This window comes from Bos taurus, chromosome 5, assembly GCF_002263795.3.
Source record: "Bos taurus isolate L1 Dominette 01449 registration number 42190680 breed Hereford chromosome 5, ARS-UCD2.0, whole genome shotgun sequence".
In the NCBI taxonomy this organism is placed as follows: Eukaryota; Metazoa; Chordata; class Mammalia; order Artiodactyla; family Bovidae; genus Bos; species Bos taurus.
The window spans coordinates 112,482,807-112,495,027 of NC_037332.1; the positions used below are offsets into that span (position 1 = coordinate 112,482,807).

Sequence of the window (12,221 nt, forward strand, 5' to 3'; positions counted from 1 at the left end):
GGAAGCCCCCACCTCTTTACCTAGTCGTCATTTATTTAACAGAAAATTTTAAGAACACAAAGAATTTGTGTATAGCTTTTTCTAGAGTCCCCTGATGTTAACATTTTACAACTGTCCACACTCACTTTGTGCTGTGTGTGTGTGTGCATACACACATATACATTTATTTATAGAAACACACTTTTCTGAACCATTAGAGAGTAAGATGGAGACATGATGCCCCGTTACCCCAAAATACTTCAATGTAAAAATAAGGACACTCTCTTCCATAATAACCACAGTACAGTTACCAACATCACCAAATTCACGCTGGGGTGATTATCCGGATTGTGCTGTACTGTACGCGCGTGCTTAGTTGCTCAGTCGTGTCCGACTCATCGTGACCCCCTGGACCGTAGCCCGCCAGGCTCCTCTGTCCGTGGGATGCTCCAGCAAGAATACTGGAGTGGCTTGCTGTTTCCTCCTCCAGTGATGTACTATTATTCAAATTTTTGTGACTCCTCCCCAGATCCCAGCAACACATTGTATTCCTTTATTGTCTTTTGTGTGTGTGTGTGTCTTTGATTGCCTTTAATCTAGAGCAGTTCCTCAGTCTTTGTGTTTCATGACATTGACTTTTTTTTAATATTTATTCTTTATCTATTTGGCTATGCTGGGACTTAGTTGTGGCACCTGGGGCTTTAGTTATGGCTTTAGTTACAGCTTTAGGATCTTTAGTTACGGCTTTAGTTATAGCTTTAGAATCTTCAGTTACAGCTTTAGGATCTAGTTCCCTGACCAGGGATCCAGGGCCCCTGCATTGGGAGCACAGGGTTTTTAGCCACTGGACCCCCAAGGAAGTCCTGACATTGACATTTTTGAAGAACCAGATGCTTTGTAAAAGGCCTGTCAGTTTGGGATTGTCTGATTGGAGACATGTCACTTCCATTTGTCCCTTCCCCGGTAACTTGATTAAAGGTGCCTCCACTGGAAAGCTTTCTCTGTTGTGAAGTTGATCTCTCCTCCTTTGTAATGAATGACTGTCTTCCTGGAGGGCCTCTGAGACTCTGTAAATGTCCTGGTGTCCCTCAGCCTTTGCCCCCACTGCTCATATCACTTCCTATCCCTCTGGATCCTCACCCGGGTCCCCTGCCGTGAGCTGGCGCGTGGTGGTGTTTTCGGGAGGGGAGACTGAGGCTCAGGACACGCTAGAGACTTGCCCGGGGCACTCGAGCAGAGCAGCAGAGGTGGTCTTGGGTTCTCTGACGGCTCGTCTAGAGTCCACTCTGCTCCCGCCCCAGCCGCTCCATCCCCATCAGCCTGAGGGCACCTCATTCATAAACCGCGGATCAGAATCCTGCCTGCCATCTCCAGGGCCAGTGTGAGGCTCACAGGAGCTGACCATGTCCCTGCTCCATGCAGGGACCCCATCACCCTTGAAGCTCACACTCTCCCCAAGCGGCAGGGGTCATTGTAACTCTATCTGATAGAGGGGAGAGAGGGGTGGTCTTAGGGCCCAGGAGACAGTCACGTGGGGGATGACTCCCACCATGCCCCGCCCACCCACTGGTCACCTAGGGAGGACCCTGGGCCTCAGGCCCCTCTTAAGGCCGGCCTGGGTATGGCTTGGAGCCAGGGAGCAGGCAGGCTGGCCAGTGGGGTACGCCTGGGCCAGGCTGGCTGACCTCGGCCTTCAGTCTCCTGGCCTACCTGCTCCTTCCTGGTCCTTTTTCTTTCTCTCTTCTCTTCCTAGTGGTTCTTGTCCTCCGCCCCTCTCCCACTCAGTCCTCTTCCCCACCTGCCATGCAGTTTATTTTTGCTCCTGGCCAGGAGCCCGGCTGGGAAGCAATGCAGGACTCAAGCTGGACCTGCAACGTTGTCTGCTAGAGAGAGAACACCAAGTCTGCACCACCACCATTCCTCTGATCCCCCTGCATCCTGCCCCCCCAAGATGCCACTCTCGGGCCTGGCTCAGGAACAGGCCTTCTGTGCCAGACCTGGCTGTGCCCTGGGCATGAGGTGTCTCGCTTGCCATCAGAGGGTGGGGCCAATGGCAGCTTGAGGTCAAGGACAGGATGCCAGGGTAGAAGCTGCTCGGGCCTGGTGCTCCTGGTGCAGCTGTGCCACTGTACAGGGGAGCGGGAGCACCTGCCTCACATCAGATCTCTGTCCTTAGGCCACTTACCCACGGCAGGGTTAGTGACCGCTCTGAGCCTCTGCTTCCACTCAGTCCAGTGGGAATGACCCCTACCCCCAGGTCTGCTGCAAGAAGATGCTGAGTCTGCAGTTCTGAAAAGGAAACTGTGGGCCAGCGTGGCTGTTCCTTAGAGCAGTGGCTAAGCCATGGGACTCCTTGGACTCCACTTACCTCACCTGTGAAATGGGCCCTCTCACACTTCTGTGAGGAATCAATGGGGCGTCTCAAAATCACTGGTGACACATAAACTTCCTGCCAGCTTTAGCCAGGCTGCGGGATCTGAACCACCTCGTGTTGACTGATTCATCTAGTTATGAGGGCCAGGCCCGATGGAGAGCAGGGCCTAGAGGGTGGGGATAGGGGCCTGCCAGGTAGCTTTAGCCAGGTTACAAAGGCGGGATTTTACCTTGCTGTTGGGATGTGTGTTAACCTGGGGCTGAGCCAGGCTGCATGTCTCCCAGCAAGAGGGTCATTCAACACCCAGGAGGGACTTTCCTGGCAACCTAGCATTTAAGACTCTGTGCTTCTGACATAGGAGACACGGGTTCAATCCCTGGTCAGAGAACTAGGCTCCCAAATGCTGGGTGGCACGGCCAAAAAAAAAAAATCCAACAAAGTGAGAGCCCCCTCCTGCTCAAGGGAGGCCCTGGTCTAGGCAGTGCCGGGGACAGAGGATCCTCCCGTGGCAGGAGAGGAAGAGGAGAGGGCTGCCTGGAGGGGTGACCCCACATCTGAGGCCCCAGGGAGCTTGGGGAGGTCTAGCTGACAGGAGGGCCAGCAGGGTGGCCAGCACAGCTGGGCGAGGGGTTGCAAGCGGTAGGAGACAAGGCTGGTAGGCACGCCTTCCATCTCTCGCCCAGCCCCCGACCCTGCCCCAGGCAGGAGTGCGGAAGAGCAGGCCCTCTGCCTGCAAAGGAAAGGCTGAGACAGAGAATGGGAAGGAACATGGTGGGGCTTCAGAGAGGCTGGGACTTCCCTAGTGCTCCAGTGGCTAAGACTCCATGCTCCCTATTCAGGGGGTCCCGGGTTCAATCCCTGCTTAGGGAACTTGATCCCATATGCTGTAACTAAAAGATCTTGCAGGCCTAACAAAGATTGATGATCTGCATGCCGCAACTGAGACCTGACGCAAACAAATAAAAATAAATATTAAAAAAAAAGAGAGTCCAGGGCTGCTCAGAAGTCTGTCCCACTGATAGGCTGGCAGGCTCCTCCAGCCCCACCCTCTAGGACCTGCTCTCCACCAGGCCTGGCCCTCATAACTAGATGAGGCAGTCAGCGTGAGGTGGTTTAGGTACTATGGCAGCCCACAGGATGGCCAGCTGCTACCTAGGAGGACTTCAGGGAAGGCTTCCTGAAGGAGGTGGTACTTAAGCTGAATTTCAGAAGTTTCCAGAACAAGCCTGATAGAAAGGGGCATTCCAGGCATGTGCAAAAGCAGGGAGCTGAGAGGTCACAAGCCATGCCCAGGGATACGCCAGCAGCTCCACAGAGCAGGCCCGTGGGGACTAGCCAGATAAGGTGACAAGTACTCTCCTTCAGGAGACCAGAGCCCTGTCCCAGGCCTGGCCCCCATGCTGAGAGGCCGTGGGGCCCGGAGTTAGGGGGTCGGTTCAGTCCAGTCACTCAGTCATGTTTTACTCTCGGCGACCCCATGGACTGCAGCACGCCAGGCCTCCCGGTCCATCACCAACTCCCGGAGTTTGCTCAGACTCACGTCCATCGTGTCAGTGATGCCATCCAGCCATCTCATCCTCTGTCGTCCCCTTTTCCTCCTGCCCTCAATCTTTCCCAGCATCAGGGTCTTCTCCAATGAGTCAGCTCTTCACATCAGGTGACCAAAGTATTGGAGCTTCAGTTCAGCATCAGTTCTTCCAACGAATATTCAGGACTGATTTCCTTTAGGATTGATTGGTTTGATCTCCTTGCAGTCCAAGGGACTCTCAAGAGTCTTGTCCAACACAGTTCAAAAGCATCAATTCTTCGGCGCTCAGCTTTCCTTACAGTCCAACTCTCACACCATACATGACTACTGGAAAAACCATAGCTTTGAATAGATGGACCTTTGTCGGCACAGTAATGTCCCTGCTTTTTAATATGCCATCGAGGTTGGTCACAGCTTTTCTTTCAAGGAGCAAGGGTCTTTTAATTTCATGGCTGCAGTCACCATCTGCAGTGATTTTGGAGCCCAAAAAAATAAATCTGTCACTGTTTCCATTGTCCCCATCTATTTGCCATGAAGTGATGGGACTGGATGCCATGATGTTAGTTTTTTGAATGTTTTAAGCTAGCTTTTTCACTCTGCTCTTTCACTTCCCACCAGTAACTGGGAATGGAACTACTGACTCCAAGGCTCCAGGCAGCTTGTGTGTCAGACCCCAGGGCCTCAGCCTGGTCCTGTGGCTTCACCAGCCCCTCTCGCCAGCAGGGTGCCCCACGGACCCACGGGCCTAGCACCTTTGACCTACAGATGAAGTTTGTGTGTGGCCAGTGCTGGAGGAATGGGCAGGTGGTGGAGCCCGACAAGGACCTCAAGTACTGCAGCGCCAAGGCGCGGCACTGGTGAGCCAGGCGCCAGGCAGGGGCATGGGCAGTGGGGGGGCAAGCGCCACGGGTGAGAAAGCCAGGCTCCCTGAGGAGGTCACACAGCCCTCTGCGTCCTGCAGCTGGACCAAGGAGCGGCGGGTCCTCCTGGTGATGTCCAAGGCCAAGAGGAAGTGGGTGTCGGTGCGGCCGCTGCCATCCATTCGCAACTTCCCACAGCAATACGATGTGAGTGCCAGGGCGGGGTGCAGGGTGGCATCAGGGCTTCAGATATGGGGCCCAGGAGGGCTTGCCCGCTCGCTGGGGCCATGACACTGTCCAGCAGGACTCAGCAGACTCTCCCTACGCCCCCACTGCAGCTCTGCATCCACGCACAGAACGGCCGCAAGTGCCAGTACGTGGGGAACTGCTCCTTCGCACACAGCCCGGAGGAGAGGGACATGTGGACGTTCATGAAGGAGAACAAGAGTGAGTGGGCAGGGTGGGGCAGAACTGACCCCGACAGCCCCACTTGGCAGGCCCCAGGGCACCCGCTGAACCTCACTTTGCTGCCAGGGCCCTGCCCTGGGCCGTGCCCTCTCTGGGTCTCCAGTGGACCAGGCAGCCCCGAAGCTGGGGTCCCGCAGGGGCCGTGGGACAGAGTGGAAGGAGGATCCGTGCTCACCAGGCCCTCCATCCCCTCTTGCCCACCAGTCCTGGACATGCAGCAGACCTATGATATGTGGCTGAAGAAACACAACCCTGGGAAGCCAGGGGAAGGGACGCCTGTCGGTTCACGGGAAGGGGAGAAGCAGATCCAGATGCCCACGGACTACGCCGACATCATGGTAACGCCCACCCGCAGGCTGGTCCCAGCTTGACCTGGCAGGGCCGAGGGGAGGGCCTCAGTCTCCCGGGGGAAGCGATCTGGGCAGAGGGGCGGGGAGTGGGCACCCACGGTGGCCGTGTCCCCAGATGGGGTACCACTGCTGGCTCTGTGGCAAGAATAGCAACAGCAAGAAGCAATGGCAGCAGCACATCCAGTCTGAGAAGCATAAGGAGAAGGTGTTCACGTCTGACAGCGATGCCAGCGGCTGGGCCTACCGCTTCCCCATGGGCGAGTTCCGGCTCTGTGACAGGTGCCCCCTGGGGAGGGCCGGGCCGGGGGGCCGGAGTGGCAGGGCCTGGAGGGCTGTGGGGTGGGTGGCTCTGGTTCTGCTTGGCTGGGAGGTGGCAGGCGGGGGTGGCGTGTCCAGAAACAGTCACTCCTGGCATGAGGACCATGGGGGCATTGGAGGCGGGGACTGCTCCTCCATGTGTGAGATCCTCGGGGAAGGCTGGGCCAGGCCTGCTGTCCTGGGGCTGATGCTGCTGGGGAGAGGCTTGTCGTTGCGGGGAATGGGGATTTCCAGCCCCAGGCCGGGCAGCCTATGGAGGCCAGGGCACAGGGCTTGGGCAGTGAGCCTCCTGCTGCCCGCAGGCTCCAGAAGGGCAAAGCCTGCCCGGACGGCGACAAGTGCCGCTGCGCTCACGGGCAGGAGGAGCTCAACGAGTGGCTGGACCGGCGTGAGGTTCTGAAGCAGAAGCTGGCCAAGGCCCGCAAGGACATGCTCCTGTGCCCGCGGGACGACGACTTCGGCAAATACAACTTCCTGCTACAGGAGGATGGGAACGCCCCTGGTGCCGCCCTGGAGGCCCCTGCCACTGCCGCCGGCACCGGGGACTAGGCCAGCTCTCGGCCACACGTGAAGTCCTAGGATCAGGGGCCGGGGGTGGAAACAGAGCGCTGTTGGGAGGACTGGGGCCAGCCAGGGCTGGGGGCAGGGGGCATTGGGCAGCCCCCCACCCCGGGGCCCCATCCATCCTCTCTGCCCCCACCCCCACCACCGCCCCGTGCATACCCAGGTGCACGAGCTGCAGCCTGCCCCCTTACCCCTTGGTCCCAGGGTTCTTATCCTACCGAAGCCCTGGGCAGTGCCTCCCCTCCCCGACCCCAGCTCTCCTGGTTGTGGAGGGAGGGGTCTGGCTGACCCCTCCAGCTTCAGCCTACAGCTTTAACTTCTGTCTGCTCCTCAAGGGGGCCCAATGCTCAGGGCTGGGGAGCCTGGGGTCCCCCACTTGAATCTGCAGCAGGAGGGTCCTTCTCCCTGCCCCACTCCCACCCCACCCTCCCCGCCCCTGGGGGCAGATCAGGACACAACAAGGGCAGGAGGCCCCCAACTAGCTTTAAAACACAGCCCCAGGACAGGACTGGAGACACTGCACAGGTCACTTAACCCTCTGGGGCCTCAGTTTCCCCTCTGGTTGGAAGAATGGGAGCTGCTGGACTTCATGGTCTCTGCAGCCTGACTGGGGAGTCTGGCTCTCTGCTGAGGCCATCTGCCCAGCCCTTCTTGTCTGTGGGCCACCGAATGTAGATAGTAGATCATCGGAGCCTTCAGAGATAACACACCCCCAACCCCCATTTTGCAGATAGAAAAACTGAGGCCTAGGAGAGGGGAGTGATCTGCCCAGCATCCCCAGCACACGGCATGGCTCAGCTGGGACGCACATGTGGTCACAAGACTCAGGGCCAGTTACCAGCCAGAGCCTCCAGGCTCTCGGCAGGGATGTGACAGTCTCTGTATCAGCAGCTGGGATCCCAGGCAGCCCCACCCAGGGGTGGGTCATGGCCACACACTGTAGAGGGACAGTTCCCTCTGAGGATGGTCGGAAGGAGTGTAGCAGTGAAGGTCACTTCCCTATGGTCTGCTCCAGAGAGGAGGTTACCTGGCAGGGTGCTTGTGGGCTCAGGTTCTGCACAAGGTCCTGGGGGGAGGGGACTGGGAGGGTGGGCAGTCATGGGACGTGGGGAGAAGGGAGACTTGATCGTGGGCACCATGGGCTGCTCCAGGATCGGACACAGCCCCTCTTTCTTAGGGACTCAGCAGAGTCCTTCCACCTTCTCCCCTCAACCCAGACATACAATTAGGACCATCCATCCCAGCCCCTCCCTGATCCCGGCCCTACCAGCTGCCTGGGATCCCAGCTGACCCCCAACTCCCACCCGCCCCCCCCCCACCCAACCAAGCCCTCTCCCATCCCTCCTGTCTCATGTGTCTGCGTGCACCCCCTCCTCTCCATCCCACCCGCTGTGGGCAGACCCAGCCTCCCCCGGTTCCCTAGACATTCCAGAACGCCCCACACCATTGGCACAAGAGGTGGGGTCCCCCGGAAGGAGCTGAGGACCAAGGCTGGAGTCAGTGGTGAGGGTGGGGGGTGAGACAGAGAGAATGGAATACCCTTTATTTCCCCTCAAACAAGAATTTCGAGTGTGCGATGATATGATGACGGGCACCCTGGGCCACAGAGAACCCTGTTCTCGCTGCCGCTGCCCGACCTCTTCCTGATAATTGTGGCATGCATCTTTCCTCTCCCCGCCCCTCCCCCCAGCAGGCCAGCACTGAGGGGTCTGGGTGCTGGTGGCGTGGCTGGAGGGGGAGGAGAGACCCGAGGTGGGGGCCGTGGCCGTGAATGTTGATGACACTTGTTTTCCCTGATCTGTGCCGTTGCAGTCTGTCGTCACCAGCCTTGTTTTTAGTGTGTATATATGTCGCCCCCGTGATGCATATATACACAGGTATTAAATATATCGCTCTATATAATATTATATATGTGTGTGGTATCCAAGGAATCACTTCTAATGATAAAGAATGAGGGCTAAAGATAAAGCATTTGGCCAGAAAATGCAGCCATCCTGGCATAACAAGGATTTTTCGGGGTCAGCAAGCCTTTTACAAGGATTGAGGGACTGAAGCAGGGTGGGGAGAGCAGGTAATTTGGGCAGCAGGGGCAGAAGTGGTCCCTGCCTGGGCTCAGCTCTGCCTCAGAGCTTCCAGACCACCCCAGCTGAGTGGGGAGGGAGCACGTGTGCTCAGGGAAAGAAAAGGGCTTGGTGTCTGTCTCCCACCTGAAGGAATAGGGTTAGAATCCAGATTTTTCTTCTTCTCCAGCCTATTATCCATGCAGAGGCCCCTGGGATGTTGGGGGCACCCTGGCCTGGCCGGAGCTGGATTCCCCCATGGGGTTGGAAGCGAGCCAGAGGCAGGCAGGGAGCAGGAGGTGGGGGTGGGAGACAGGCGTGTACTCTGAATGATGAGTGTGTTTATTTCAGTTGTGAACCCGACCGAGAGGCTCAGAGAGTTGGAGTGGGCCTGCGTCCCCCCCGCCGGCAGGCAGGGACTAGACATCACGGCAGATACGGCAAAGCGGGGACAGGCACCCCTGATGTGAGGGTCCCTTAGGGATGGGGCCGGGAGGGAGGCTGCGTTTCTCAGGTGGGCAGTAATCAACTTAATGGTCCTTTAAAAATGTCTGTGTATTAAAAATTTAAGAATACCACACTTTAATATTAAATATTCATAAGGTCTAGTATCTTGATAATAATGTAGATGTTTTAATAACAATTTTTGTCCTTCTTAAAATAAAATGAAAGAAACTTGCTTCTTTTAGCCTTTGTTCTAGAAAATAAACAGGTGCACTTTGACCTCTGTCCCCGAGGTGTCACTCCTGCTCCTCCCTTCCTAGCACTTGTGCCAGGGGGCCTTGTGGGACGAGCTGGCCGGCTGGCTGGCACAGGGCATTCCCCAAGGCAGAAATTCCGAGGGGTGAGGGGCAGAAGGTCTGTGTCCTTGCGCAAACAAGGCAGCCTGGCTGACCCTGGCTCACACAGAGCCTCGCTGGCGGGGACAAACTACTCTCGGTTTAAGTGGCCCCATGGGCCACCCTTTGCTGGCTCTTCCGCAGCCTGTCTGCTCGTGGCCTCTGTGTGGGGACTCAGCAGTACCCACACTTTCCTGCTTTTACCCTGTGCTATCTCTGTGCCCTTTCTAGGGGTGGCTTATTCCAGAAAAGTAAGGGGCTCTGACGAGCTTTGGAACGTGAGCCTGTATGCAGCCTGGACTCCTTGGTGCCTGAGGGAGGTCTGAGTCACCTGGGACCAGCTTCCTCATCTTTAAGAGACAGCAAACTGGATCAAGGATTCTCAGTTGGGGACTCCTGTATCTGCCGGAGGCCCTTTTGCAAATCTCCTGGATTGTGTGTGGCTACAGGTGACGGAAGGGGTCCTGACGGGAGCAGCTATCATTGAGAGTAAGCTCTCGCCAGACAATTTCAAACTACAGGGTGCAGTGGCTCCAGGGACAGAGGTCGAAGGTCTGTGAATCCTCTGAGGACAGGGAATCATCTGGGCTGGGTACTCAGTAGGGGCTCAGATGCTTGATAAATGACCAGATGAATAACAGGAGCAGCTGACTTGATGGAGCACCTTCTGCATGCCAGGCACTGTGGATATAGCAAGTCTGTCTCTATAGCAACCTGAACATTTGGAGTCCACATCTCAGCTCACAGAGGTTCCGTGAAGGGTTCCAAAGACCCTCAGAAAAGAGACAAAAAAGATGGAGAATCAGTGGCAACTGGGTGATCAGCAGGGTCCCTTCAGCACTGGTGTTCTGGGGTTCCCAGCACCCCTGGCTGCACTGTGAAAAACCAGCAGGGTATGTCAGGGTCCAGCTCTCAGGAGAAAATGCAGACCTGTCCTCAGGCCGAAGAGATCGTTAACATGCATCAGAACCTCCTTTAAACTTAGAAAGTCAAAGAATAAGATAAGCAGTACTTCAGTGAACCGAGTGGACTAAATTCTCAAAAATTCCCCTAAATTCTCATCCAGTTTTCTCTTAGCCCAGGTTGGTAGGCATTAGCTGAACACTTGTCCCATCTCAGATCTTACAGATACAAGATGATAGACAAAACGTGGCCTTCTGGGAATCCAGTCTGTGAGGTGGAGATGGGCCTGTAGGGAAGAGTGTAGGATGATGTGACAGACAGTGGTGGGAGACACCAGGTGCCACGGAAAGGTACCACATCCACGCTGGGGAGCTGGGGAGGGCTTCCTGGGGGGAGGTGAGCCTGGATTTGAGCCTTAAAAAGATTGTATCGTCGTAATCAATGTGTACTTATTACTCTGCATCTTCCCTTTTCTTGGTTGCATTTCACACGTGCATCTCCACCTGTGACATGTAACCTAGAAATGCCCAATGTAACCTAGATATTTATGGTCAGTGGCTTCATCCATCAAGGTGCCTGAGCTGGCTTGAGCTAACTAACCCAGATATGGAACGTAGGCCCATTTCTGGCCTTTGGTCCTGTGATTAGGGGCCGCCTTGCGTACCGCCATCACTATGGTTCCCCAGCTCCTCCTTCCTGCCTTCGGGGAAGCTGCTTGTGAGAGGCTGCCTGGGCACCTAGGGGACTCTGCCCAAACTGCATGCACATACAGCCCCCACCGGCACAGCCACCAGACCTCTGAGCCAGGAGACCCAGTGCGTGCGGACGATCCCAGCATGCCTGCCATGTGGGCCCTCTGGACGTGTCCAGGTTTCCGTGTGCCGCCCCTCCCCTGCCTCTGCCCCCCCACCCCAGCCGCCTGACCCAGCGTCCTGCTGATGTGGCCCCTGTGTGAGCCATGGGTGATGCTGCCAGCTGGACATGCTGACTGTGAGTGGGGATGCCACGTAGACTGACTTTCCATGGCATGAAAATTCCCTAATGGCAGGGCCTTGCCTGGCCCGGTCTGTTATTTAGCTTTGAACTCCTTACAAGGTCTAGGCTGGTGCCAGGTATGCAGTGAGCAATCATTCACAGCCTTAGAGGCTTCGTACATTTGTGCATTGGAAGGGGTCTGACAGGAGCGAACTTCCGAGAATGAAATATCACGCGGCAGGCAGGCACATTTGAGACACGTAGGGACTTCCTGCTGCCTCCCAAATCACACTCTGTGTGCACCTGCCCACTCACCACTGGGGTAAAGCCAGTCGGGCACATGAAAGTGTTCGTGGGCCAAGAGATGGCTAATGCACCGACTTAAACCCAGCCCCAGCCCCAGCCTGCGAGTCACAGGTCAAACTGAGGCAACCTGCACACCAGGTCCTCCACACTCTCCGCCCTCCAGAGTTGGACCCTCCAGGGTCACAGAGGCAAAGGGAACTGGGAGGATAAATAAACTGAATCTGTTATGAGGAAGGGGAACAGGGAGGGAATGAGATTCCTGAAATGCACCTTTATCAAAAGCTTTGAGCTTTGAGCCACATACTGTTTTTTGTATTCAATAATGGAAATTAATTTTTAATTTGGGGAAAGAACAAATGGTTTGGGGAGGGCTATTAGGGTGGATCACTTCATGGGAAATAGATGGAGAAACAGTGGAAACAGTGTCAGACTTGATTTTGGGGGGCTCCAAAATCACTGCAGATGGTGACTGCAGCCATGAAATTAAAAGACGCTTACTCCTTGGAAGGAAAGTTATGACCAACCTAGATAGCTTATTCAAAAGCAGAGACATTACTTTGCCAACAAAGGTCCGTCTAGTCAAGGCTATGGTTTTTCCTGTGGTCATGTATGGATGTGAGAGTTGGACTGTGAAGAAGGCTGAGCGCCGAAGAATTGATGCTTTTGAACTGTGGTGTTGGAGAAGACTCTTGAGAGT

The 12,221-nt window shown here is 55.9% G+C and overlaps 1 protein-coding gene across 8 annotated transcripts in view; it reads left to right on the forward strand.

Moving 5' to 3' along the window:
* Positions 1 to 9,180, forward strand: part of ZC3H7B (zinc finger CCCH-type containing 7B) — a 70,596-nt gene extending 61,416 nt beyond the window's left edge. For 5 of the 8 annotated variants that reach the window (XM_059886543.1, XM_059886544.1, XM_010805757.4 and 2 more), the window contains 6 exons: positions 4,602 to 4,738; positions 4,843 to 4,948; positions 5,080 to 5,188; positions 5,414 to 5,547; positions 5,675 to 5,838; positions 6,180 to 9,180. In XM_059886543.1, the coding sequence (XP_059742526.1) occupies positions 4,602 to 4,738; positions 4,843 to 4,948; positions 5,080 to 5,188; positions 5,414 to 5,547; positions 5,675 to 5,838; positions 6,180 to 6,426 (897 nt within the window). In that variant the 3' untranslated portion in view covers positions 6,427 to 9,180. The remainder of the gene's footprint in view (positions 1 to 4,601; positions 4,739 to 4,842; positions 4,949 to 5,079; positions 5,189 to 5,413; positions 5,548 to 5,674; positions 5,839 to 6,179) is intronic. The other 3 variants (XM_015471412.3, XM_024991923.2, NM_001192799.3) reach the window with 1 other exon arrangement.
* Positions 9,181 to 12,221: the final 3,041 nt, after the last annotated feature.